This window comes from Pipra filicauda, unplaced genomic scaffold (genome assembly GCF_003945595.2).
Source record: "Pipra filicauda isolate LSUMZ 115617 unplaced genomic scaffold, ASM394559v2 scaffold232_size1229904_pilon, whole genome shotgun sequence".
Classification (NCBI taxonomy): Eukaryota; Metazoa; Chordata; class Aves; order Passeriformes; family Pipridae; genus Pipra; species Pipra filicauda.
Genome location: NW_024104346.1, coordinates 57,666 through 83,932, shown reverse-complemented (window position 1 = coordinate 83,932; position 26,267 = coordinate 57,666). Strand labels below are relative to the sequence as shown.

General features: G+C 60.5%; 3 protein-coding genes across 14 annotated transcripts in view; 2 read left to right on the top strand and 1 right to left on the bottom strand.

Moving 5' to 3' along the window:
- Nucleotides 1–690: 690 nt before the first annotated feature.
- On the bottom strand, nucleotides 691–14,364 carry RIMS3 (regulating synaptic membrane exocytosis 3). 2 transcript variants are annotated; one of them, XM_027743225.2, is made up of 7 exons: nucleotides 14,320–14,364; nucleotides 3,826–4,190; nucleotides 2,270–2,411; nucleotides 2,050–2,162; nucleotides 1,602–1,703; nucleotides 1,352–1,491; nucleotides 691–996 (listed from the first exon to the last, which is right to left on the bottom strand). In XM_027743225.2, exons 2-7 carry the CDS (start codon nucleotides 4,139–4,141, stop codon nucleotides 784–786), a joined length of 1,026 nt encoding a protein of 341 aa, XP_027599026.2. In that variant the 5' UTR covers nucleotides 4,142–4,190; nucleotides 14,320–14,364; the 3' UTR covers nucleotides 691–783. The 2 variants fall into 2 exon arrangements, with proteins under 2 accessions (XP_027599026.2, XP_027599025.2); XM_027743224.2 differs by lacking the exon at nucleotides 14,320–14,364 and adding an exon at nucleotides 7,427–7,628.
- LOC113999636 lies at nucleotides 9,093–19,353 on the top strand. 5 transcript variants are annotated; one of them, XM_039381574.1, is made up of 8 exons: nucleotides 9,631–9,933; nucleotides 10,607–10,729; nucleotides 11,621–11,733; nucleotides 12,433–12,550; nucleotides 15,237–15,332; nucleotides 15,691–15,770; nucleotides 16,562–16,618; nucleotides 17,038–17,371. In XM_039381574.1, exons 1-8 carry the CDS (start codon nucleotides 9,841–9,843, stop codon nucleotides 17,171–17,173), a joined length of 816 nt encoding a protein of 271 aa, XP_039237508.1. In that variant the 5' UTR covers nucleotides 9,631–9,840; the 3' UTR covers nucleotides 17,174–17,371. The 5 variants fall into 5 exon arrangements, 4 of the variants coding, with proteins under 4 accessions (XP_039237510.1, XP_039237508.1, XP_039237511.1 ...); XM_039381575.1 differs by lacking the exon at nucleotides 17,038–17,371 and adding an exon at nucleotides 19,146–19,353 and having other exon boundaries at nucleotides 9,635–9,933; XM_039381576.1 differs by lacking the exons at nucleotides 9,631–9,933; nucleotides 10,607–10,729; nucleotides 17,038–17,371 and adding exons at nucleotides 9,093–9,440; nucleotides 19,146–19,353.
- Nucleotides 19,354–19,922: 569 nt separating this feature from the next.
- NFYC (nuclear transcription factor Y subunit gamma) overlaps nucleotides 19,923–26,267 on the top strand; it is a 31,690-nt gene continuing 25,345 nt past the window's right edge. Inside the window, exon 1 of one of the 7 annotated variants that reach the window (XM_027743223.2) lies at nucleotides 19,923–20,007. The gene's annotated coding sequence lies outside the window, so the exon portion shown is untranslated. Of the gene's footprint in view, nucleotides 20,008–24,907; nucleotides 24,986–26,267 lie in introns of those variants that run through there. The other 6 variants (XM_039381578.1, XM_027743222.2, XM_039381581.1 and 3 more) reach the window with 6 other exon arrangements.

Genomic DNA, 26,267 nt, shown 5'->3' with positions numbered 1-26,267 from the left:
ACAAACAAAAAAAAAACGGGGGGGGGGGGGGAATAAAAAAGGAAGGAAAAAAATGGCCCCCAAAAGTGCTCGGAAAAATGAACCAACGGGACGTGACTGGCAGATGTTCCCGGCCCATCCGGAGTCTCTTGGATATTGCAGTGAGTGTGTTGTTAGCACGTGGCAAAGCTACATAAGAGAAGATGCTACATTCCTTGGAAAACAAAAGTAGTGCTGAGTTGGATTTTTTTTTTTTTCTGAGTGTTTTTTTTTTGTTGGTTTGTTTTTTTTTTTCCCCCCTTGGAAAGCTCCCTTTTTTTCCCTCGGAGGCAAGGAAAGGGAAGTGGAAGGAAAGGAACCTCGTCGTCAGGCTGCTGAACCAGACTGAGCTGCTCTCACTGGGGGTCAGGAGAGAACTGGGCTCCTCGAGGCCTTCCAGGTGCTGGGACGAGGCGTGGGAACAGTTCTGGGATCATCATCGGCAGGTGCAGCCCTCGGGGGGGGTTTGTTCTGCTCCTCCTTCCCCCCCTGCCTCACACACGGCCCTCTCACTCCCTCTCCCACATCCCCTCCACGTGCCCGGGACACGAGCGTGGGGAGGGGGGGGCGTGTCCAGGGGCAGGTTTTTTGGTTGGGGAAGGAGAATTTTCGAAATAAAAATTAAAAAAAAAAAAAAAAAAAAAAAAAAAAAAAAAAAGGGAACCCAAAAAAAAAAAAAAGGAAGGATATTTACAGCTCTCCACGCCCAGTTTGGGTAGGTCAGGGCGTCTCCTTCCCCCTCCCCTCTCCCACTGACCTGCCCCCCTACGGGCAGGAGGGGCTGGTGGAGCTCTCCAGGGAGGACTGGGAGAGGCGGCGGGTCAGAGGTCCGATGCTGGAGTCGGCCAGCGAGGACGTGGGGAAGAGTTTGTACCAGCCCGCGACGGTGCTGGAGAGATCCAGCTCCTCCAGGATGATCTGGGCCATCCCCATGAAGCACTTGTGGTCCATGCGCCCGTAATCGCCCCAGACGATCACCTGCGGGCACAGACGGGGGATTTATGGAGCTGCCAGGTGGGAATTCCGGGGAAAACGCGGCGAACTCAGCGCGCCTGGAGGGAGGGGACCCGCTGTGAGCGGGGAGGGAAGGTCTGGAGGGCAGCAGGGCGGGCACTGGGGCTCCGTGCCCTGTGCTGGCTCCCCTCACCCTGGGAGGGTGGCACAGTGTCCCAGAGAAGCTGTGGCTGCCCCTGGATCCCTGGGAGTGTCCAAGGCCAGCCTGGAGCAACCTGGGACAGCGGGGGACAGCCCGTGGCAGGGGGTGGGACTGGATGGGCTTCAAGATCCCTCCCAACCGATCCCTCCGAGCCCCGGAGCGCCAGGGGATCGTCACCTGCAGGACTTTGCCCTGGGGACTCTCCTCGAAGAGCAGAGGCTGCTGGTACGACGGGTCACAGCTTTTCTTCACCACCTTGGTCTTCTTCTTGGCCAGGCAGACGCCGTTCTCCAGCAGGTAAACCTTCACATAGGTGGCTGCCCAGGGAAACGGGAGGGAAACAGTGACCCGAGGCAGGATCCTGGGATGATCCCGGCACGGTGTCCATCCCCCTCCACCCCCAACCCCTCCCTCCCCAGCCACCTACCAGGGATGCACTTGGAGCCCATCTTTGGGATAAGTCCCCGTGCCTGGATCACATCCACCTCCAGCTGCCCGTTCCGGTCGGTCATGCCCACGTGGACATCTCCTGGATCCCCGGGTGGGATTTAAAAAGGGAGAAATGGAACAAGAGGCGGTTGCTGCGGTTCCCCTTCGCAGCGGGATGCTCGGAGGGGCAGAGGAAGCCTCGGGAAAGGGCAGAGCCGCCGTGTCCTGCCCTGAGCCCTGCAGGCTCCCTCCCTGCGCGGGGCCGGCAGCGGGAGCGGCCGGGAAAGGGCCGGGCATCCCCCGGGATGTGCCGGGACGGAGCCCGTGCCCGGTGCCCCGCGGAGAAGCGCACGGGCACTTTCCCCCCGCAGCCCCGTCCCTCCGGCCGGAGCCTCCCCGGGCGCTTCCCCTGCCCCGGTGGGGACCCCCCCTGCCCGGGCACTCACCCATCGGGGGGGTTGCCAGCGTCTGCCGCCCCACCAGCTGCCCCGGCCCCAGCCCGTCCAGGAAGTCGCTGAACTGGCTCTCGGCGCCAAACCGGGTCGTGGGGAAGATGAACCTGCAAAGGACTTGGATGGAGCATCGCCGGCTGCCGGTCCCCAGCGAGCCCCGGCGCCCCGGGAGGGTGCCCAGCCCCGCTCCCCTCGCCCCCCCCCGGTGCCTTACGTGCCGTCGGAGCTGTTGCTGTTGGTGCTGCCGTCGGTGGATTCCCGGCTGCCCTGCCGGGTCACCCTGGTCCTCATCTCCACGGCGATGCCGGTCTCGGTGCTCCTCCGGATGGTGCTGCGCAGCTTTTTGGGGCCCCCCTCTGGAAGGGGAGGCAGGAGGTGAGCCCTGGCACCTGCCCCTCCCTGCCTTCCTTCTGCACATCACCCACGGGGAGTTCTGTGCCTTTCCCTGGGGACGAGTTCCCACAGGACCCCCACACGTCCTGGTGCTGGAGAGCCACGGGCTGCCCGTGACCCCATGCCCCAAATCCATCTCCCACAGCCCTCAGCACCGACATCACCAGGGCTTTGTATGGCTGAGAACACCCCCTGCACCCCAGGTACCCCCCGGGCCCCAGACACCCCCCTTGCACCTCAACCATCTCCCCCCTGCACCCCAGACATCCCCCCTCTGCTGAGACCTGCCAAGCTCAAGTGTTGGCACTGTCCCAGACCACTGCCTTGACCTCCAAAATCCCCATGTGCCCATGTGCCAGTGCCAGAGGGGACAGGACCCCCCAGTGCCACAAGTGGGCACAGCCCTGACTGACCTCAATGTCCCCCTTTCTCCACACTCCCCGTGTCCCAGGCAGTGGCAGATGGCAGGAGGAGGAGGGTGGCACGAGCAGCCACCCCTGGCATTGCCCCTGGCTCCTGCTGTGTGACCATGTGTGTGCTGGCACCGCTCTGGAGGAGCCAGGTTTGTCCTGCTGACTCTGGGCTGTCCCCATGGAAGGGTTTGCCTGGTCCTGGCAGCTCCCCCCGGGCACCAGCAGCCGGAGGGTCCCGTCCTGCCATCCCCCGTTCCGTGGCTCCCACACTTTTTGCTTGGCTTTTGGGGATAATTAAACCCACCTCGGATGGCTGGAGGGCTCTGCATTAACTCCTCCTTACAGAGCATTTCCCAGATCATGGGATGCCAACAAGCAGCAGGATAAAGAAGCAGTAACTAGAGGAAAAGCCTGCACTAAAATGAGCTTTGTGCTTCCCCCGCCCCTCAAACAGCTATTTTAAGCCATTTCAATATTTCCCAGAGCCAGGGCGTTTGACAAGTCCTTTCTCCGAGCTCCCTCCCTGCCCACAGCCAGGGCTGGGTGTAACTGAGGAGGGGGACACTCAGGCCAGGACCCCCAGCACGGGCAGAGCTCCCCCCAGCACCCCAGGTACCCCCCTGGGCCCCAGACACCCCCCCTTGCACCTCAACCATCTCCCCTCTGCACCCCAGCCGTGTTCCCCCCTACACCCCAGGCACCCCCCCCTCTGCTGAAACCTGCCAAGCTCAAGTGCTGGCCCCATCCCAGACCACTGACACTGCCTTGACCTCCAAAATCCCCCAAATCCCCACCTGGGGTTTGCCAACGGGTTCGGCACCGGGAGAAGCGCCGGGGGTGGGGTGGGGGGTTAAAAAGGGCTTTTTTTTGGGCAGCTTTTTTAGGGGTCTCGTCACACACGGGGCAGCCAGAGCTGGGGGGGTGGGGGGTGAAAACAAAGCAGGCAGGGGGGCTGAGCTCTCACCAGTCTGGTTGAGCTGCAGGGTGCTCTTGCTCCACTGGGACAGCCCCACGATCGCCACCATCTTGGCGCCCAGGCTGGAGCGTCTCTTCTTGCTGGCGGTGACGGAGACGGAGTCGGCGCTGCCCCGCGCGCTCTTCTCCAGGCTGTACATCTCCCCGCTGATGCTGGAGCTGCGCACCACATTCCTGGCCGCCGAGGAGCCGGCGATGGAGCCGGCGATGGGGCTGGAGATGGAGCCGGAGATGGAGCTGGAGATGGAGCCGGTGATGGAGCCGGTGATGGAGCCGGTGATGGAGCTGGCATCCCCGTTGAACATGGTCAGCCGCTGCGCGCCCGCCGGCCCCGGCCCCGCTCCGTGGGATCAGCTGCGGGGGCAAGGCAAGGGAGGTGTCAGGGATGGCAGCACAGGGGTGGTGGCACCGGCTGTGTCGCTGCTGTCACACCCAGGGCAGCCCCGAGGGGGTGGATGGGCCCCCGAGGCACTCGCAGATCCACGGGGTTCAGGTGGCACTGCCCACTGAGTCCCTGGATCTCAGGGAAAGGTTCTTCCCCCAGGGGCTGGTTGGGCACTGACCAGGCTCCCCAGGGCAGTGGGCACGGCACCAAGGCTGCCAGAGCTCCAGGAGGATTTGGACAATGCTCTGAGGGACAGGGTGGGATTGTTGGGGTGTCTGGGCAGGGCCAGGGGTTGGACTGGATGGTCCTCATGGGTCCCTCCCCACCCGTGGAGCAGGGGCTGGCACAGGAAGGGGTGCAGGACCCCCATGCAGCTGGATCACACCAGCCCTTCCCCAGCATCCCACAGGACCTGGACACTCCCAACACCCAGAAGAGACCTGGATGAGCAGAAGGCTCAGAGTGTCACCAACCCGCCTGGGCTGGGACAAGGGGACCCTTGGACACAGCCCCGTCCACCCTGAGAGTGCCCAAAACTGTGCCCAGCCGAGTTCTCCCTGCACATCTCCCTCTCCAAACCACGGCTGCAGCTTCCCTGTGTGCTGCTCCAGGTGAGCCTGCTCCAGGTGAGCCTGCTCCACCCCAGGATGGGAATCCCTGGAGCAGCCAGAGGCTGGAGGTGCCGGGGGCACCAGAGCATTTGAGGGTGGCAGAGGCTGTGCCAGAGCTCCTGCCCGGCCCTGCTGCCTTCCCTTCCCCATGAATATTTAAGCTCCAGTGGTGTGGAGCATCCATCTTCCAAGGAAAGGTGAATTATTAACTGCAGGCCAAGTGAAGCCACTTTATGATAATGGATGGAGGCAGAGCCTGGGAAAATATTTCCCTTTGGAGAGAGATAAAGGGACACGAGTGCAGGGGAGCTGGGGCTGGGCAGGGGGGCAGGGCAGGGGCCTTTGCTGCCCACTGCCAGTGCAGGAAGGGGCTTCACAGGGGGCAAGCTTGGGATGAGACCTGATGGGAGGCCTGGATTCAGGGTATGGTTGGGATGAGACCTGGCAGGAGCCACGGGCGCAGCTCCAGCCCTGCTGAACTCCTGGATTTATCAATTACAGGGGCAAGTGGGCGATTAGTCATTAATATCATTAACGAGCTCCCAGAGCACCCTCCTGGCTGGGCTGTTTTCCTGCCCAGGCTCCCTTGGGGGAGCACGTGGCACCGACCCACGGCCCTCACCCCCCACACTCCCTGTGCCCAGTGGGGTCATTGCTGAGTGGGACCCTGGCACAGCCCCCTGCCCTGGGCAAGATCTGGGGTTCAGCACAGCATCAGCCTCCCCTCGGGTACCCGTGGGCACGGGGGATTCTCTGTCTGTGCTGCTGAACTGACACTTGCACAGGGGCTGGAGCCCCTCAGATAAAGGTGTGGGGTGAGCCCCAGCTCCAGAGGGATGGAGCCCTTTGGATAAAGGTGTGGGTGTGGGGTGAGCCCCAGTTCCAGAGGGATGGAGCCCTTTGGATAAAGGTGTGGGTGTGGGGTGAGCCCCAGCTCCAGGGGGATGGAGCTCTTTGGATAAAGCTGTGGGTGTGGGGTGAGCCCCAGTTCCAGAGGGATGGAGCCCTTTGGATAAAGGTGTGGGTGTGGGGTGAGCCCCAGCTCTGGAGCCGCCCCAGCACAGCCATGTGCTGATGGTAGCCAAGCTGGGAGAGAGCAGCCAGCAGCTCCTGTCCTAGGAGGAGTCAGGGCTGAGCCACTGCCTTTGGGACATTTGGGATGAACCCCTTCCAACGCCACCCGCCGCTCTCCAGGCACGCTCCAGCCCCACACTCGCTGCCACCACCGAGCTTTCTCTCAGGCAGCACCTGCCACAGGGAATGGATCCCAACCACCTCCCAGCAGGCCCACACCACTTCCCCAGGCCTCAGTTTCCCCACTGGCAAACCTGGCATCAGGCTGTGCCCAAGCAAACACAGGTCCCTGTGCAGAGGGCTCAGACCAGCCCAGGCCCCTCCAGGGGCAAGAAATCCCCTGGTGCGAGCGAGCCCCGTCCTCTGCAGGGCCAAGGAAGCACAAAAGGCTCCTTCCTGCTGCTGTTTCCCACCCCAGCAGCCCCGGAGAGCACCAGGCTCTGGTGGGAGCAAATTAGATCAGGAGAGCAGAGCGCTAATGGGATCATTTCCAATGCAACACACCCGGGGATAATCCGCCCGCGAGGGAAGCGGAGCGCGCTCCTCAGCCCGGGGGAAGGATTTTCTTCACCCTTCCCCGTGGTTTTACCCCTCATCTCCTTGCACAGCCTGCTCCTGCACAGAGCAGGGGCTGGGTGAGGGGTAAAGGGGGTGCCTGGTGCTTGGTGCTGGGCTGGGGGCAGTGTTTGAGCGCCGGAGCCTGTGGCTCCCACTGCTGAGCCGGCCTTGGCACAGCCACGGGATCCTTGGCACTGCCACAGCATCCTCAGCATGGCCACAGCATCCTTGGTACCACCACAGCATCCCTGGTACCACCACAGCATCCTTGGCACGGCTACAGCATCCTCAGCATGGCCACAGCATCCTGGGTACCACCACAGCATCCCTGGTACCACCACAGCATCCCTGGTACCACCACAGCATCCTCAGCCTGATGATGAACATACAGCCCTGCTGCTGCCTCAGCTCCAGCTCCCTTTCCCCAGAAACGTGCAGGGATTCAGGGAATGGCACCAGGTTTCCCTTCACACACTAACCCCCCCCCCCCTTCCCCCATCCATGCATTTATTCCCTATGTCACAAAACACCGGGATTCTCGGAGCAAGCAACCGCGACGCCGCACCCGAGCCCCCTCCTCCCCCGCCGTGGGAACACGTTCCCGAGCTCCCGGGGTGGGAGCAGCCCTTACCGCCACCACGCACCGTCCTTGCGGGAAACAACCACCACCGCCAGCGCCGGGAAGTTCTCCAGCGAGCCAGCCCCCGGCTCCCCCCGCGGCTGGGACGGCTGCGGGATGCGCGGAGCCCCCGGGCACCGGCCGAGCCCCCCGGGAGAGGCGTCCTGGCTGTAGCATCCCCCGGACACGCAGCACAGGGCAGGGAGAAGCACAACCAGCAGGAAAAACGGCTCCCTGTTGCGTTCGGATCGTGGCTGCGGCGCAGGAACCCCGGCGAGGCTCGGCCCTCCCCGCTCATGGCACCCCAAAAAAAAAAAAGGAAGAGGAGATGGGGGCATCTTACCGCCCTGCGCCCCGAGGAGGCTCAGCTCAGCTTCCCAGCCCCATCCCGGCCGGACACGGACGGTGCCAGGGCTGGGGAATCTTTCCAGGGTTCTGGAGAGCCGGGGCTGTGCTGGCGCCGCTTCAGCATCTCCCTCAGCATCTCCATGGTTACACGGCTGACCCAGTTCTCCTGCCAGCCCCGAGCAGGGGCACAGTGGTCCAGCGGGGTGGGATGTGCCCTGGCGGGGCTGGGGGCATCTCCCCGTGCCAGGTTTTGGGTGTCTGATGATCCCACTGAATCCCTGAAGACAGATGTCGTGGAGCTGCTGGGGATGGGAAAAGTGGGGATGGAGGCAGCACAGAGGGGGGGGGGGTCAGAGGTGACCCCAGGAGCGGATGGATCCCAGTGACCCGACAGTGCCAGGTGTGGAAAGGAGCAACCTGGGGCTGGGAGAGAGCCCTGGCCCCAAATATTCCACGGGAATAGAAACGAGGGGCAAAATATTGATGGGGAAAATTGGTGCTTTGGAAAAGGCTCTGGAGAAGGGGGGAGGAGCCCAGCAGGTGCCCCCACACAGGTGGGAAAGGGCTCCTGACAGGGGGTGGGGAGAGGAGGAGGAGGAGGGTGATAAATGAGCACAGTGGGGGTGGCTGGGATGCTGCCTTGCCAGGGAAGGAGGCAGAGGGATTTTGGGGGCTGTCTCCTCCCTTGGGGTGGGTGTTCCCAGGGAGATTTGGGGTTGGAAACCCCTGGCAGTGGGGCAGCAGGTTCTTCTTTCCCCCCAGACCCCTGTGCTGGGGCTGCCTCGAGCCTGGAGGGAGAGCACTGAAAAGTGCTGATGACTGGAGCAGGTAGGTCCTAAAATCAGCGTTTTTAGGGGAAAAAAAGTCTTGCTAGAGCTTCCACTTTGAGGCCCTGCCAGTCCTGAGCAGGCACAACACATCAGGGCAAGCCCCAGCAGCACAGCTCACATGGACATGCTCCTGCTTGTATTTGGGAATAAGGCAAGGGCTTATTTCCCCTAAAAGTACTTAATTCTAATTAATTGCTTCAGCTCTGATAGGCAGCTGCTCATATAAATTTAATTGCCCAACAAGGGGTATAATTGGGTGCATGTGAGCTGAGAACCTGGAAGTAACTCCAGGTACTGGAATTAAGCATCTCACGGCTCAGGCAGGATATAAAAGTTATATCCTGGCTGGAACACCAGCTCCATGAGAAACAGAAACCTGGAAATGAAAGGATGGGTCCAAATGTGCTCCAGCTGTAGGACAAGTGGAGGGGAGAGGTTTGGATGGGGCTGTGCTCAGGGGTCCCACGGGAGCAGCTCCTGCTCCTGGAAAAGGCCTGGCTGTTGGATGAGAGAGGTTTAGTGAGTCTGTGCCTGGCAGGAAGAAGAGGAGGGAAATCCCACAGCGTATTCCAGTCTGGATGATTCCCCAAAAGGCAGGTGCTTGGGTGGGAGCAGGTCTGACTGCAGCAGCCGGAGGTTTTCCATCAGGATGGGAAGTGCTGGAGGTCGTGGTGTGGGTGGAGAGGTGGTTTCAGGGAGATCAGCTCTGCCAGGCCCCAGGCAATGCATCACATCTCTTCTGGGATAACCGGCGGGATGGTATTCCTGGATGGAGCTGGGTCTGCTCCAGGTGCTCTCTTCCGTGCTGCTCCTGCACAGGGATGGACTGGGAACACCAGTGGGACCCAGAGCCAGAGGGAACCCGAGCCACAGCCCTGCGTGGGGGTGTCCAAGGAGAAATGACCCCAGAGAACCAACTGTCCCGAGTCTTCCTCAGTGCCAGCACATCCAAATGCATCTCAGCCACAGTGATTTACTTCCCATCCCCATCCCTGAAGCTCGTGTCCACCTCCAGCCAGCCTGGCTGCCACAGCTCCAGCAGAAGTGACGCTCCTGGAAGATGGGATCCATCCAGGAGCACCAGGACACGGAACCAAGTATTTTCCAGTGGGACAGACAGGAACACGGAATCTTCCCCCACCCACCTCGTGGCCACCTTTCACTGGAGGGGTGGGACAGGTGAGGAATTCAGGGCCATCCATGTCTGACCCTGCCTGGTGGCCGGATTTGGGGCAGAGCCCCCTCCTGAGGCAGCAGCAGCCCTGACCACGCTGTCCTTTTTCCCCCCTGTCCCTGTGTGACGTCTGCTGCCCGGGCAAATCAGATCCCTGCCGCATCCCATCGTTTCCTAGGCAACAGGAAGGAATCCGAGGAGCAAAAGCCACCCGGCAGGGCTGAGGCTGGGGGACAGCCAGGTCCTGCTGGGCCCACCTGGCCGGGAGAGCCCCGGGGGTTCCTGGCACTGCCCTGAGCACTGGGCATCCCTGGTGGTCCGGACTCATCCCACAGTGGACCAGGATGCCAAGGCTGAGCTCGGGGCCCCTGCACTGGCTGCACCCTGGTGCTGGTGGTGGCCACGATGGGCAGCTCGGGATGGAGCAGGGACACGCACGAGCCCAGCAGCCACGTGGCCCCAAAATCTGGGACAGCTCCATGGGGAGGCAACGGAGATGTGAGAAACCAGCCCAGGGTCTTTGGCGGCCCCCGGAGATGGGGTTGGGAATGGGATCACCTTGCTCAGATCCCAACTCCCCCCTCGCCTGGCGCTCGGGCACCGAGGGCTGGCACTGCCAGGCCGGGCCGATCTCCTCCGGCAGGGAGGGGATGTGGGAAGGAGGGGATGTGGGAAGGAGGGGATGTGGGAAGGAGCTTTTCCCGTTACCCAGCTGCCGCTGCCTTTCCGGCTGCACGGCTCCCAGCTCTGCAATGCAGCTCACACAGCTCGTCTGCCGTGTGTGAATCCCATCAATATTTCATGGAGCTGCTTCCTCCAGGGGAAGGGCTGCTATCAGCCCTGGCTTTCTGCTGCTCCTACCAGCGCTCTGCTCCTCACACACATCTGATTTCCTTCCCTCGGTGGCCAGCACCCAGCAGCCTCCCCTTCCCTCCCTGTTCTGCACCGGTGAATATCCCTCTGCCTTCCAGGGGCTTCATATCCCACGGGGGCCAAGAGCTCTGGAGTCCCCTCAGGTTCAAATCCAAGCGCTGACCAGATTCCACCCCTGGTTGCTCGTGCCCGCTCACTGCAGCGACGCCCAACGTGTCCCCAGAGCCAAACCAGCAGCTCCAGGATGGGTGACCAAACCCATCCACACCCTCCATTGCCCCCCCAATTCCATATCCAGCAGCAGGACCTGCCAACAGCCCGGACCCTGCCTGCCTGGATCCTATTTTCCCTGCCCAGCCGCATCCAGCCCGCAGGTCCCAGCTCGCTCCCGAGCCCAGCAGGAGCCGGCGGGGGGGAGCAGGTTTGTTTGCAGAAAAAGTTGCTTTTTTAAATGCTAAGACTGCACTATTATTCCAAAGCTTCTTCAGGGATCAGCAGAAAACTTGCTTGCCACAGGAAGAGTTCTGAGAGCCGGAGCGATGCCAGGAGGCAGCGGGAGCCTGCGGCAAACACCCATCACTCTGCCACCTCTGCAGCCGGCCTGGCACGAGGAGCTGGGGCAGAACCCCCGGGGTGCCAGCAGCACCTGTGTCCCTGGAGGACGATGGAGCTGATCCCAGCGAGGTGCCACACGTGCCACGGCTGGGGAGGAGGGCGATGCACGACGTGCCCGAAGACGAGGCCAAAAGCTCTCGCGTTGCTCCGCCACCCAACAACCAAAATCAGTGCAATTCCCAATTTTCAGGCTGAGACCTCCAGCTCCAGGAGCCCCTTCTTCTGTGGGAAGGATGAGGAGCCTGGAGAGGCTCCCACCACCACCCAACACAGCATCCCGGGGCAGGAAAGGAGCCCCTCAGGCAGCGAACGCGGAGTGTCAGCAGGGCTGTCAATTGGAGCTAAATCACTTCACAATAATTCCTTAACAAGGCTGTTTTCCTGCTCTTTGAGAAGCTGTGACAAAACATTTTCGGCGCGTTGACAGGGATGCAGGGAGCTGGTGCCGCACGGCTTGGGTTTTAATAAGCAGGAAAATTAGGGATTTTCATCACCTTAAACTGCATCTCGTATCCATGTGGTGCTTCCCGGAGGGCTGTGCTGCAGCCAGAGCCCACGGAGCTTGGGGGGGTGGACTGGGGGGGTGTGTGTGGAGGGGAAGCTGGAGGGGATTTTCCCCCTGAACTGGGGTGAAAGGGGCCAAGCAAAGGTCAGACCAAGACGCCAGAATCTCACCCTCTGTCCCTGTCCCACAAAGGCTGTGCTGCGAGGACGGGGCTGGAACGAGGACGAAGAAGCAAGAACTCGGAGTGCTGGGCCGTGGGAGGTGGCAGGAGTTTGCCCTCACCAAAGGATGTCATGTTGGAGAAGGTACACGGGGAGAGAAGTGTGAGCACAGCAGGAGTGGCTCCGGGGAGGTGTTGGTGGTGTTGGTGCAGAGAGAAACGGGCACACGCCAAACTGGGGCTGGGGGTGAAGGTGCAGAGCAGCCACGGGGCTGCCAGGGAAGGGGCTGGGGACGGGCTGGGCAGGTGATCCCACACCCCTTGGCAGAGGGAGGACCCTGGGGCTGCTGTGCCCGGCAGCAAAGCCTGGCTTTGGCCTGCAAGCCAAGCCCAGCCCTGTGCCCCTGGCTCGGGGGGATCCGCAGCCTCCCACTCTCAGCAGCGCAGCCCGTGGGATGCTCCCTGGGCACCAAGTGATGGGATTCAGCCTCGGGAGCCCCCTTGCCATGCTTCCCAGACCCCCAGGAGTGGGCACTGACCAGCACAGAGCCCATCACAGCCATCACCTCCCGTGGGGACCCGTGAGCTCCCACACGGTGGCCCTGGGGACTGTTTTGAGGCGCAGAGCAGGAGGGGGACACGGTGGGGACATGGTGGGGACATGGTGGCTGCCAGGCCGTGCCCGTTGGGGTGCCAGGGGATGAATGATGCCACGCTGCCCTCGGACTTCTCCCCACTCAGTGTCACCCCGGTCAGAGCAAGAGGGAGCAGCGCAGGGGTCTCTGCCCATCCCGGGACACCGTTTCCCTCTCCCTCACCAGCTCCTTCACACATTTCCCTACAGAACCGACCGGGGCACCTGCCCCAAACCCCACGGAGGGCGGAACAGACTCCCGGGATGGAGCAAGAGGCAAACCAATACCCGAAGCCCAGGCTGGAGGCGCCGGGAATCCCGGGACGAGGTGAGCCCTGGCCGCACACGAGCCGCTCAGGGCGAGGACGGTGCCCGGGGGCAGAGTCTCGGCAGGTCCCTCCCGGCTTCCCCGGGTCCCTCTCCCCGTTTTCCCGGCCGTGGGGACCGGCGGGCACGGGACGGGCTTGACGTCAACGGGCTTTCAGCGGCGATGATGGATGGCACGGGAAAGCGCTCCCGTTGCCCAGCCGCCGGCCGGGAAGCGCTGCCCGCCCCGCACCGGGGAGGGCTCCGGTTCACCGGAGCTCTCCGGGTTGGGACGGAGGGCAGCGCGGCCGCAGCCCCCCCGCTTTAGGCGCAGCGATGTTTTTGGGGTGTTCACATCCCCGCTCAGCGCCTGGGCGATGTTTTAGGGGTGCCTCGCCGGCAGCCGCGGGGTGGGAAGCACCGGGTTTCTCCCCACGGCGGTCGGGACCCCTCTTCCCACCTCCTCCCCCCTCCCGGAGCGCCCATCCCGCTGCTCCCCCGGCACCGCATCCGCGACGGGCATCCTCCCCCCCATCCCTCCTTCCCGAAAAAAAAAACCCCACCGCCACCGCTCCCGCTTCCCGGCCGCGGGCGGGGGATGCTGCGGGGCAGGTGCGGCCCCGGTGGCCGCGGGGACCGGCGCTGCCGCGGTGCCGGGCGCCCGGAGCACCGCACCCCGCGGGCACTCACTCACCGCTGCCGCCGCCGCCGCCGCCCGTGCCCGCTCCTCCCCTCGGCCCCGGCGGGCTGCTGGGAGCGGCGGGCGGGGGAGCCCCGGGGCCGGCCCCGACGGCCCGGGCGGCGCGGAGAGGGGCCGGTACCCACCGAGGGGTCGGCCGGGGGCTGCCCGGTGCCCCCCCGGAAGATGCGCGGGGAGAGTTGTCGGCCGGACCCCGAAAGGCGGCGGTGGGACCCTGCATCCATCAGGTGGAGCCTGAGGGCGGACGGGAGCATCCTGCACCTGCTAGCCGGACCCCGGGAGGATCCAGCTGGACCCTGTACCCATAAACTGGACTGTGCATCCATGAATTGAACCCCAGAAGCCTCCAACTGCGCCCTACGCACGTCAACTGGACTCTAGACCCGTTAACTGGACTCTAGACCCTTAACTGGACCCTACACGCATCAATTGGACTCTAGATGCATTAACCGGACCCTACACACATCAGTTGGACCCCAAGAGCCTCCAGCTGGACCCTACACCTATTAACTGGACTCTAGACCCATTAACCAGAGCTCAAGGACCACCAGCTGGATCCTACACCCATCAAGTGAACCCCAAGAGCCAGCAGGTGGAACCTGCACCCATCAGTCGGATCCTGCACCCATCAAACGAACCCCACGAGCCTCCAACTGGACCCTGCACCCATCAAAGGGATCCCAAAAACCTCCAGCTGGACCCTACACCCACCAGTTGGACTCCAGGGCTGCCACCTGACCCTTCTCTCTCAGATGGACCCCAAGAACTGCTGGCCACCCCCCCCTGCTGTCACCCTGACCCCGAGCATCCCCACCCAGACCCCTGAGCCAGCCCTCAGTGCCCCCAGGACCCCGGGAGGCTCCGGGCAGAGCTGCAGCGCTGCCAGCCCGTCCCGCTCAGCCTGGGTGGCCGCGGGGCTCCTTTGGGAATACACAAATCTCCCGGCTCCGATGCCTCGGCTGCCGCTGGAGCACGAGCGTGGCCCTCCCAGGGGGACAGGGACCGAGGGGGCACTGCCGGTGCCCGGGTTCCCTCTGAAGGAAGGGTTTGGAGCGGGGAGGCAGCGATTCCCGCGCTGCCCTTGGACTCACCTTGGCTCCCTGGATGCAAACACTAATTTCCCTCTGAGCAGCGTCTCTCTCTACTCCTGGTAAATTCCTCCAGTGCTTTTCCCTGCGTTGCCTCTGCCGGCTGCGCACCGCGGCTGACATGGAGCCACGTGCCGGGAGGAAACCCTCCTTCACCGCCTTTAACTCTGTCCCTCCCTCAAATCCTCAAACACTGCCAGGCTTGGCTTTCCCGGTGGGAAAGGCTTCCCATCTCCACCCTGCCCGGGGTCCTGGGACCACCACCAGCACCTGGGGCTGGGGGAAACCACCCGGCCCTCGCTGAGATCCTGATATTGGGATGGGGGTGTGGGGAGTGATTTGGGATCGTGTGCCCAGGGTGAGTACAGCGCTCAATCCATCCGTGCAGGGAGGATGGGGGGGAAATTCCCCCCTGTGGCAGCTGCTGGAGGGGAAGGACAGGGAAAACTGGGATGTGGCGGGTTGTGCACGGGAAAGCTGGTGAGGAACAGGAATAGCTGAAAGAACTAAATATGGAAACTTGGATAAAACAGCGCTGAAGTAGGGAGATGGTTTCCTAACAGGGTTCAAAGCGTATAAACAAACTCAGGGAGGAGAGAGGTTGTCCAGAGGGGCCTTTGTGAGGAATAGTCAGGAAAACCAGCCGAAAATCTCTCCATAGGGGAGCGTGTTCCATCAAAGCAAACTTCCAGCTTTGTGGAGAAAGTGTCAGCCCTGGGAACATATTGTCTGGGGGGAAGAGATAGTGAAAACACCTGCCTCAGCCAGCGAAAAGATTCTCCTTACGTTTTTTTTTTCAGCTGGCACATTTCCATGATAAAACAGGAAGTTTCACGGCAACGGTAAAATAATAACGACGAAGTTTTCTGTTCCACTGGAAGTTTTTTGCCTGACCCTGCTTTTCTGCTTCCCTTTGGCAGGTTGCTCCGGGATCACCAACCTCACACCGGGTGGTTTGTTCCTGCAGATTCGAGACTGTGGCACCAATCCCTTGGGAAGTGCCTCCCTGGAGCGGGGTGGGGATCCCATCAGAGCTCTCCCATCTCTCATGTCTCTTAATTCCTTAAGGAGCTCAGCTCTCTGCCCTCTCTGCTCCTCACCACCTTCTCCTTTACCTTTTGGGTTTGTGCCGGCGAAAAGGGGGTGGTTTAATGCGATTATTCCAGTAAAACCCCCGTAAGAGGATTCCCAGGGCTTGGCTTCACAGCCCTGCAGGGGTTATGGGCAGCATGTGGATGGGGATGAGCTGGATGTGGGATAGTGGGAAGCCCGGGAGAGGCTTTGTAAGCTGAGCCAAACCGTGGTGTCCCTGCGAGGGTGACCCCGGGATCTGCAGCCCCTGGGGGTGCCACGTGCTGCCTTTCCCTGGGACAGGATGGACATTTCCCGTGGTGTGGATCCTGCTCATCCTGGACAGAGGTGGATGGAATGGGCAGCAGAAACACAGAGAAGAGGTAGGAATTTTGGGGGTCCTGGGGCTGTCCGGAGGGTCTTGGAGCTGCTCTGGGGCATCCAGGAGCTTCCCAGGGGACTCTCTGTCTTCCCAGAGGGGTCCTGGGGCTGCTCCAGGGCATCCCGGAGCTTCCCAGGGGACTCTGAGGTTGCCCAGGAGGTCCTGGAGCCTAACCCAGGGCCGGGCATTTGGGGAGGGAGAAGCTGCACCTCGTGATGGGTTTTGGGGAGAGGATGGTTTAGGCCGGGACTGGGCAAACCCAGTGTGTATTCCCAGGAATAACCATGCCCTGGGAGGGTGCCAGGCTGTGGGATGAGCCTGGGTGGGCACAGGGGCTCCTCCCCTTGGCCCTGCTGGGCATTCCCACTGGGATGAGCTGCCGGTGCTGTGTCAGCTCTGCAGCTCGTCCCACTTCCCGCAGGAGAAGGAGCCGTGTGGAGAGGCTGGAAAACCTCCTCTGCCCTCCTGCAGGAGCAGGGGGGTCACGTGTGCTCACCAGTGGGGTACTGGGAGAGCCAGAGGGGTGGGCCAGGCAAGAGACACCGGGCACCATCTGCTTCTCCCCGGGATGCTGCAGGCACTGGGAAAGTCACTGGGATCCAATCCCAGCTCCGAGCTGGGAGCTGCGTCCTCTCCCCACTGCCAGCACTGAACTGGGAATACTGGGAATGGGGCCTCCCAGTTAGTGCTGGGCTGAGCACCTCAGCTCAGAGTGGCTCATCTGCAGCTCTGGAAGTTCAGAGATTTCCTGACTCTGAGGGGTTTTGCTGATTTCTGTCGTCTCTTCCCCAGGGATGGAGGGCTGGGAGAGCAGGATTTGTCCGGGAGCTCCCCTCTGGATCAGAGAAGGTAAAAGCACCTCTGTCCTGGGTTCAAACCTCAAACTACCTGAGTGCAAAAGGTGATCCACAACCCCAGGGCTGGCACTGGATCATCCCTATCATCCCTCAGGTCTTTTGGTTTCCCAAGGAATCCTGTGGCAACACCCAAACCATCATCTCTCCCGAGTCAAATCATCTTTCTGGGGTTTAATTTCAGAGACAAGGTTTCTACAGGGGCTTCAAAAATCTATGTCCAGGCAGATAAATACTCTTATTAAATATCCTTAAATTTATCATAGGGATGTTCCCCAACTAGAAGAGGCACCAGGTGGGATGTGGCACAAAGGGCCAGGAAAAATGGGCCCCAAAATCTGGCCCTAAATAGCCTCCTTTTCCCTAAAAATCTACAAGGCAGCGTGTCCATATCCATAAATAATTTAAATCCAGGTTTTCCTTTGCTCGTGGATCACTGCCCCAGAGCAGCAGCCTGTTTGGGATGAGTCCAGAGCCCCGCTGGAACGGGAGTCCCGGGGGATGGCGGGGGCTGAGCTGGGAAGGGCCAGGCCTGTCCCTGCTGCTCTGAGAGACGGTTTTCCTCCGTGTCAAACAAATCCAGCCCTCCCAAATCCGGCCCTGGGGTGCAGTTGGAGCAGCACAGCCCCTCAGGGAGCGTGGGAGGGATCAGCTGAGCAGGTGGCAGGTGCTGGGGAAGCGCAAACTCAACGAACCACCACCAGATTTATGCGAGCGCCGATAAAGCCGAGTGGAAAAGCGCTTTCTTCTTTCCTTTTTTTTTTTTTTTTTTTTTTCTTTCTTGTTTTCCTTGGCTCCTCCACGTTCTGGGCAGGCTGACAGGGAGCTCTGTGTTTGCTGGGATCCTTCTGGGGAAGCTGAGCAGCTCCAGACAATGGATCCGTTGCTGCCGAGGGAGCAGGTGGGGAGGAAACGGAGCCCTACAGGCATGAAAGGATCCAGTGGGAGGAGGAGGAGGAGGAGGATTGTCCAGAAATCCCTGGAGTGGGGCTGGATCCTGGCAGGAGGAACAGCTGGGTGTTTTGGCAGCTGGGCCTGGCAGCACTGTCAGCAGCAGGGCTGGTTAATTGATCTATAAACGAGGCATTTTGAAGGGGAGTGCTGGGATTGTCACCCCCCACGCTGCAATAGGAGGGTGGCTCAGAAATTTGGGAATTAAAAAAAAAAAACCCAAACAGTAGCAGCCATTAGGGTGGTGAGGGGCTGGAATGAATTTCCCAGAGAAGCTGAGGCTGCCCCATCCCTGGAATTGTCCAAGGCCAGGCTGGATGGGGCTTGGAGCAACCTGGGCTGGTGGAAGGTGTCCCTGCCCAGGGCAGGGGGTGGAACGGGATGATCCTTAACGTCCCTTCCAACCCAAAGCACTCCGTGATTCTACAACTTTTATTTCTCTTGGCTGCCTTGCAAGTGCCCTGAGTTGCAAGACTTCCAATAAAACTGCAGGAATTTGCTGCAAGACGTTTCCCACTCCAGTGCCAGCACGGAGCCTCCGGAGCAGCCGAGCTCGGAGACCACGGCGGCCGCAGAACTTGGTCCCATTTCCTACATTTGGGCAAAAGTCACGGGACAGAAAGCACAGATCCCAAACTCCCTGTGTCCGTGGGATGCAGGGATTGCAGGATGCAGGAGGGATTTCATCCCCTTGCACAGGGAGCACAGCAAACCACTGTGCCAGAAACTGCCCCGGCGGTTTTGGGAAGGGTGACTGGAAGTGCAGCAGCCACGTGGGACCCGACTTTCCTTTCCCATCTCAAATGATGTTTAAAGTGATAAACGATGATTTCATATCATGAAAAACTAGATTTAAGGATGACATAAAAAAGAAACCTTTCTAGATGCCAATTTGGGCACAGGAAAGAATAAGGAGGCAAAGATGGAGTCGCTTCTAAGGAAAAGTGATTTTTTTTTTCATGGGAAAAATCCCGAAGCAGGATGAGTCACCCCTCAGTTTGCCATGTCCTGGAGCCAGCAAAGCCATCCCTGGGAATGGGAGAGCTGCCTGTCCCTGGGAATGGCAGAGCTGGCTGGAGCAGAGCACAGACTTTTGCTTGAACCGGCTCCAGGGTGGCAGGAGAAAGTCATCCTGTGCTGATGGATCCGAGCCCTTGGCCAGCTCGGCCAGGTTGAACTTGGCCAGCTCTCAGGGCTGGGACAGCAGGGCTGGAAATGGCCCTGGATGAGCCCAAAAGGCTCGGGGAGGGCAGGGCTGAGGAGCTTTGTTGCCAGGGACATGCTGGTTAAGCAGAGCTGCTGTTACACGTCTGTACAGTGAGGCAAAAAAACTATGGAAATGGAAAAAAAAAAAAAAAGACTACTAGGAAACTGCTATTTTCCTGCTGTATTAATTAAAACAACTAATCTGTTAGAGGTATGGAGAATTCTAGTGATTTCTGGGACTTCCTGCTCCTTCTCCCTTTTTGGTTCTGTTTCTGTTTGGGTTTCTTTTTCTGAAGAGCAGCTGCCTTGACTCTCTGCTCAAAGAGAGGGAAAGGATCTCTAATTACTTTCTCTATTTATTTCAGTAACATTTCCCCCCAAGGACGTGAACAGCCAGAACTCCGTGGTGCACCAGATACGTACAGTGACACGAGTTATTTTCCTTTTGTGTGCATATATAGTTAAACTATATAACAGGATTCACTGAGTCAATCCAGTTACTACCTATTTAATGGCATTATTATTATTAATATACTATTCCTAATTATTATCATAATAAAAACCCAAACATTATTATTATTATTATTATTATTATTATTATTATTATTCCATTCAAAAAAACCCTTTAAAATTCCCCAGAATATGCCAAATTCTGGCCTGGAGAACGTTTATTGAGGGTCATCACTCTCTTTATCCAACATATTTAATGGATTTATCCACCACTCAATTTATTACAAGCACACTTCACAGCGAAACACCACAGGCTTCCCGCTCGTTTCACAAAGGAAAAACCTGGAAGTTGGCCTTGGCAGAGGCCTAACGCCTCGGAGCCGCGGCCCGCAGGGGTGTAGGACAGGACAGACTTGTCCCAGAGGGAGGGTCTGGCCGCCCCTCGAGGCTCGTCCGTTCCCCTCACCCCGGGCCCGGTCCTTCCCCTCACCCGCCATTGCCCCTCCCGCCCCCGCCGCTCTCGCGAGATCTCCGCCGGGTCACGCGCCCGCCGCGGCCCGTGGAGGCGGGGGGGGGGGGAAGAGGGCGGAGCCTCCGCCCCGCCGCCTCACGGCCCCGCCGCCATCTTGTTTCTCGGCCGCCGGGCGCTCACTCCGCTCCGGTCGCCCCCCCCTCACCCCCCTCCTCTTTCCCCTCCCGCCTCCCGCCGCCGAGCCGCGCCGGAGGCAGCGCGGGCGCCGCGCGGAGCAGCGGGAGGTCGCGGCGCGGGCCGCCTCGGTGAGTGCGCGGGGAGGGCGGCGCGGGGAAGCCCGTGAGGGGGCGCGGGGCGGGGGCGGCCCGTGAGAGGGGTCGTTGCGGGCTCTCCCCCCCCCCATCCCCTCCACCCCAACGGCCGCGCGCGGCGATTGGCCGGGGCGCGGCGCGCGCGCTGATTGGCCCGCGCGGGGGAGGCGGGCGGGGAGGGCCGGGCGCTGATTGGGCCGCGCGGTGCGGACCGGGGAGAGGACTGGGAACGGACCGTTGTCCCGCGCGCGCCCGGCCGGGGGGGTCGGACCGGGCCGGGGGGAACCGGGGCCGGATCGGGACCCCCGGGATGGGGATGGGGAGGGACCGGCACGGGTTGCCCAGAGAAGCTGTGGCTACCCCATCCCGGGAAGTGTCCAAGGCCAGGTTGGATTCGGCCTTGAGCGATCTGGGGTGGTGGAAGGTGTCCCTGCCCGTGGCAGGGGGTGGAACTGGATGGGCTTTAAGGCCCTTCCCAACCCAAACCATTCTGTGATTCCAAGGCCTGTTGTGATCCTGACCTGTCTTGAGAACAGGGTGGGAAGGGGTAGAGAAGAACTCGGTGTTTAGGTTTAGATTAGAGATTGGGAAGAAATCCTTCCCTGTGAGGGACGTGAGGCCCTGGCACTGGTTACCCAGAGAAGCTGTGGCTGCCCCATCCCTGGAAGTGTCCAGGGCCAGCTTGGAGCAACCTGGGCTAGTGGAAGGTGTCCCTGCCCATGGCAGGGGGTGAAGCTGGGTGATCTTCAAATTCCCTTCCAACCCAAACCATTCCATGATTCTCTGATTCTATTTTACCAAACTTTGGGGTTTTTTTGCCCCACAAGCCTTAAGGAGCTGCTCCAGACTCTGCCACAGTGCTTGGCAGAAAGAGGGGGAGAGGCAGCTGTGGTGTCTCTGGTAATACCCGAGGGGTTGTTTAATCTGTGTTTAAAACCTAAAAGCACCGAGAGCTGTGAAGATGCTTCCGCATAAATATGGTCTCCCTAAATCCTGCTTTTTCCTGAGCTGAGGGAATAAAAGAAATGCCCCATACACTGTAAGCAGTGTGGGTGTGGCCTGGATCAAAGGGAATTCTTTTGGCCTGGTGGGATTTCACTCAGGTCGGTTCCTTCTCCAGCTGCAGCATTCCCTGGGCAGGTGTTTGGGGGATCAGGGCTGGTGGGGGGTGCAGGACAATGGGGGTGACAGTGTTGGCTTTTGTGGTGGCTGAGCTGTGTCCCAGGGCCAGCTCCAGGACCTGGAGCTCTGGCAGACTTTGGGTTTTCACAGAAGAAACGACAGTGCCTTCTTTTGGAATGTGACACCCTTTGAGACCCTTGTCTTGTGGAGTGACATATTCTCCATGTATTTAGGAAGAAAACGGATTTTTAGGAAGAAATTGTCTCCATTGCAGGCTGAGCATGGGTGATTAAAAACCTCGTCTGGCTGCAGCAAATGACCCATGAGCTTGTGGTTCCCTTTCCCTCCAGTCCTACAAAACTTCCCTCCTGGGCCATCCCACATCCCTGCCTGCTGTTGCCCTTGGCAACATCCCTTGTCTTTTCTTAGGTTTATCCCTGCCCTCCTTAAATTAGGTGCTGTTTTTGGACTGGGCTATTCCTGCTGGGTCTGTTTGTCCTCAGGTGATCCGGGCTCTGTTCCAGCCTCGACTTTACCTGGGCCCAGGGGCCCTGGGGTGTTGTGGTGACACCCTGGGGTGGGATGTCACACCAGGCTCTGTCATAACCAGGGACAGGACCCAGGGAACGCCTGGAGCTGTGTTTAGGTTGGATCTCAGGGAAAGGTTCTTCCCCCAGAGGCTGGTTGGGCACTGCCCAGGCTCCCCAGGGCAGTGGGCACAGCCCCAAGGCTGCCAGAGCTCCAGGAGGGTTTGGACAATGCTCTGAGGGCCAGGGTGGGATTGTTTGGGTGTCTGTGCAGGGCCAGGGGTTGGATGGATGGTCCTTGGGGGTCCCTTCAACTCAGGATATTCTGTGATTCTACATTTTGGGGTGAACACGGGGTTTTTGGTCAAGGCACAAAGTGGTGCCTTGAGTCAGCCCTTGGAGCTCCTGGTTCTGGGTGGGAATGAGGTGAGATCCCGCCGGTTCCCCGGGAGCTGTGGTTGCCTGGGGCCCTCGGGCTGGGTCATTCCTCCTGCCTGGCTGCTCTGGGCCTCCTTATTTTGTCCTTTCCCAAGATAAGCCATGTTTGTCCCTGCACGTTCTCCTGCCCCACGGGGATAATGTGCAGGGACACGTTCCTTGGAAAGGCACAGCCTGCAAAGGGCAGGGACAGGTGAGGGAGTTCAGGACGTTCCTTTCTCCTTGTTTTTCCAGTAGCTTTAGTTCACAGAATCCCAGAGTGCTTTGGGTTGGAAGGGACCTTAAAGGTCTCCAGATCCACCCCCTGCCATGGCCAGGGACACCTCCCACTCTCCCAGGTTGCTCCAAGCTGGCCTTGGACACTTCCAGGGATGGGGCAGCCACAGCTTCTCTGGGAAATCCATTCCAGCCCCTCCCCACCCTCCCAGGGAAGGATTCCTTCCCAATCTCCCCTGTAACCCTGCCCTCTGGCAGTGGGAAGCCATTCCCCCTTGTCCTGGCACTCCAGGCCTCTCCATCCTTTTTGTCCCTTCCCTTCAGATCCTGGTTAAATCTTTCCAGCAGGATTTCAGCAAATCTTTCCAGCAGGATTTCAGCAATTCCCAGGTGTCACCTCAACCCTTTGTGGTTCCAGAGCAAGAACAGCTGCAATGATTGAAATAAACCCTTTACAGTAGGGCTTCCCAAAAATTATATTAGTGGGGTCTTCCCCACAAATAAACCCTTTACTTTGGGACTTCCCAAAATTAATTTAGGTGGGTTTTTTCCCCCCTTTACTAATCCCAAAATTGATGAGTTTTCACTGTCATGTAGAATTATGAAATACTCTGTGAGCAGCAGCTCAGTGGCTGTGCTGGGTTGTTCCCGGGGCTGTTCCCGAAATTCCTGTGAGCAGAAGAGTGACAGGGGGTCCCTTGGGATGTGACAGAGCACACGGGAATGTGTTTGGGCAGTCGGAATTCCAGCCAGGCATTCCTGTGCTCCGCAGGAAGGGTGCTGGGGCTGCTCGGGTTTGTTTTTCATACCACCAAAAGTACCTCACATACCTCCAATAGTCAGAATTCCGCAGCTTCCAGGCCCAGGCTTTTATCTGAGGAATGACACAGGAAGAGAACGGAGTGTATTTATTTATTTTAAAGTCATGTTTTAACCACTTGTATTGACCAAACCACCGGGAAGGTCTATTTTTAAATTAATCTCCCCTTGCTATCAGGTTCAAACTGATTTAATCTGCAGGACTAGTCGAGCCTTGGCTGTGCTTCCCAATATTTTTTCCTCTGGATAATCCCGTCAGCACGTTATTTCCAAGCAGTAAATTACGTATTGGAATGCTGGAAATCCCTTGGGGTGTTGTTGATAATCTGCTGGGAATTGTGTGTGTCCATGGGCCACCCTGTCCTTTGAGAGCACGACATTCCCAGCTTTCCATCCCATCCAAAGGGGTGTTGGGGGCTCGAGGAGGGTGAGGCTGGAGTGTGGTTAAGGCTGTGCAGGGGAATTGTTGGTGTTTGGGGGTGGGAATGCCGGGAATGTCGGAGGGATCCGGGGCTGTGCCGGGGCAGCTGCCGAACCAGGGATTTTGGAAAGAAACCTGTGGGGGTTTTTTCTCATCCCGTGGGTTGTTTGTTGGTCTCTGGAGACACGTGGGAGTGTCAGTGTGTGATCCGGGGTGGTTCCCGTGGAGGAGTCCTTCCTGTGGGGATAACAGCCAGGGAATATGTGCCTGTTCCCACTGGGAGCACCAGGAGGTCTCAGCGGGTCAGGGAAGGATCCTGCCCCTCTGCTCCACTCTGGGGAGGCACATCCAGAGCTGTGTCCAGGTCTGGGCTCCTCAGGATGAGAAAGACCAGGAGCTGCTGGGGAGGGTCCAGCAGAGGCCACAGAGATGATTTGGGGTCTGGAGCATCTCTGGGATGAGCAGAGACTGGGGGAGCTGGGCCTGGTCAGTGTGGAGAGGGGAAGGCTGAGAGGGGATCCATCAATCCCTACAAATATCTCATCAACCCATGTAAATGTCTCACCAATCCATACAATAACTCCAGGGGGTGTCAGAGGATGGTCCCAGGCTCTGTTCAGTGGTGACAGGACAAGGAGCAATGGCCATAACAGCCAAGTTCCACCTCAGCCTGAGGCAGAACTCATTCCTTTCCATGGAGGTGGCAGAGCCTGGAACAGCTGCCCAGGGAGGGCTTGGAGTCTCTGGAGACATCCCAGACCCACCTGGACACGTCCCTGTGGCACCTGCTCCAGGTGACCCTGCCTGGGCAGGGGGGTTGGACTGGGTGATCTCCAGAGACCCCTCCCAGCCCCAAATCCTCCGGGATTCCCTAATTCCCGGCCCCGCGCGCGCTCCCGCCGCCCTCGCGCGCGCGCCGCCCCCGTGACCCGCTGGTGGGCGGGGCGGGTGGGAGGAACCCTCCGGGAGAGTGACGGGCGCGCGGGCCAATCAGAGGTCTCCCCAGCCCTTTTGAACGGCAGGGGGCGGGGAAGCAGCCAATGGGAGCGCGGCGGCGGGGGGGCGGGGCCAGCGCTGACCCCTGCGGCCGCCGCTCAAGGTAACTTTAAAAGCAGGAAGCGGCCGGCGAGGCTGCGCCGCGGCGGCGGCCAATGGGAGCGGGTTTTGAGAGGGGAGGGCCGAGAGATCAGCCAATAGGCGAGCGGGGAGCCGCCGCGGCGGCCAATGGGCGCGGGGGGGCCGCGGGGCGCGCAGCCAATGGGCGCGGGCGCGGGGCGGGCCGGGCGCGCGCAGCGGGGCGCGCGGGGCCGCCGCCGTTAAAGGGGCCGCGGGCACGGCCCGGCCCTTGTGGGGAGGGGGAACCCTCGGCACCGGCCCCGCGGGGGCACCGCCGCACGCAGGGGGCATGGCCGCCGCCCCCCGCCCGCCGGTGAGTGCCCGGGGGGCGCCGCGCGGCGCTGCGGGGGCGGACAGGCCGCGGGTGCCGCGGGGGATGCTCGTCCCGGTGTTGCGTGTCCTCGGGGGGCGGGGGGGTGAGGGGCGCGTAGAACCGCGGGGTGACCCCCCCGGTGGTCCCCGCGGCGCGGGGGGGTGCGGGAAGGGGGGTCAAAGCAGCGGGTTGCCTTCCCCGCCGTGCCCCCAGCGCCGCGGGGCCCCCCCGCTGCCCTTGACCCGGGGAAGGGGGGGGGGGGCAGCGGAACCCCCGCACCCCGAAACCCCCGGCGGGCCCGAACCACCCTTTGTTATCGTTCGGATCGCCAACACCCCCCCTCGCCCCCCCGAAGGTCACGGGCGGCGCTGACAGCGGGGGGGGGGCAGCGATTAACGGGGGGGTTTCGCAGCCCAAAGAGGCTCCGGGACCACCCCCGGGACCCCCCGGGACCCCTCCCGGGGACCCCCCGGCCGCCGCCGCCGCCGCAGCACAACTTGGAGCGGGGCCTGCACGAGTGACCTTGAAATGCCAGAGCTCGGAGCCGCCGCGGTGAAGGACAAAGTTTGTTCGCGGCACTTTGGACCGAGGGGGGGGAAAAAAATAAAACAGCAACAAAAAAAAACAAAAACGCGAGGTGGGGGGGGAAAAAACCGGAGCCGGTCCCGCCGGACACCGGGGGAGAGCCGGGAGATCCCGATTAAAGTTAGTTTTCGGCTGGGGAGGTGAATCACGTCGCAGGCATTCCTTGGGGGAGATGCTCGGAGCTGCTGCTCTGCCCTGTCCTCCCGGGGTGACACAGCTCCGTGTGCCCTCGCCCTTCTCCCCCCTCCCTCCTTGCTCCTTGTTGGCCTTAAAAGTGGTGTTTTGGCAAAATTTCCCCTGGAAGCTTATTTTTGTCGGGCTTTTAGGAAGTGGGTCCAGGCCCAGGAACCTGCTCTGGTGCCTCCTCTCAGGATTCCCACGGGCTTGGCTTCACCCCGAGTTGTCCCCAGCCCCAAAGTGTTATTTGGGGGTTGTTTCAGTTTAAATTTGTCGTTTTAATTTAAATTAAGGCAGTGCCTCTCATCTCTGGTGATTGAACTTCTTGGCCTGTCACAGTTTTGAGTGTGAGAAAGAGAAATGTCACCACGAGTCACCTCTCAACAAGGAGGGATGTTTAAGGAACTCCTGGAGCAGGTTGTGGGCCAGAACTGGGGGGTTCACCCTGAGGATGAAGGTCACTGTGAGCATCTTGAAGCAAAAATGAGTTGCTTTAATGGATTTGCCTCCAAAGTGGGGT

Excerpts from the sequence above, each read along its gene's own strand:
- RIMS3 (XM_027743225.2), bottom strand. The coding sequence starts at position 4,141 with ATGTTCAACGGGGATGCCAGCTCCATCACCGGCTCCATCACCGGCTCC. Across the intron at positions 2,412-3,825 it reads CCTGCAGCTCAACCAGACTG|AGGGGGGCCCCAAAAAGCTG; the intron begins GTGAGAGCTCAG and ends CTCCCCTTCCAG. Across the intron at positions 997-1,351 it reads CCCAGGGCAAAGTCCTGCAG|GTGATCGTCTGGGGCGATTA; the intron begins GTGACGATCCCC and ends CTGTGCCCGCAG.
- LOC113999636 (XM_039381574.1), top strand. The coding sequence starts at position 9,841 with ATGGGCAGCTCGGGATGGAGCAGGGACACGCACGAGCCCAGCAGCCAC. Across the intron at positions 11,734-12,432 it reads AGGATGTCATGTTGGAGAAG|AACCGACCGGGGCACCTGCC; the intron begins GTACACGGGGAG and ends ATTTCCCTACAG. Across the intron at positions 15,333-15,690 it reads AAGTGCCTCCCTGGAGCGGG|GATGGACATTTCCCGTGGTG; the intron begins GTGGGGATCCCA and ends TCCCTGGGACAG.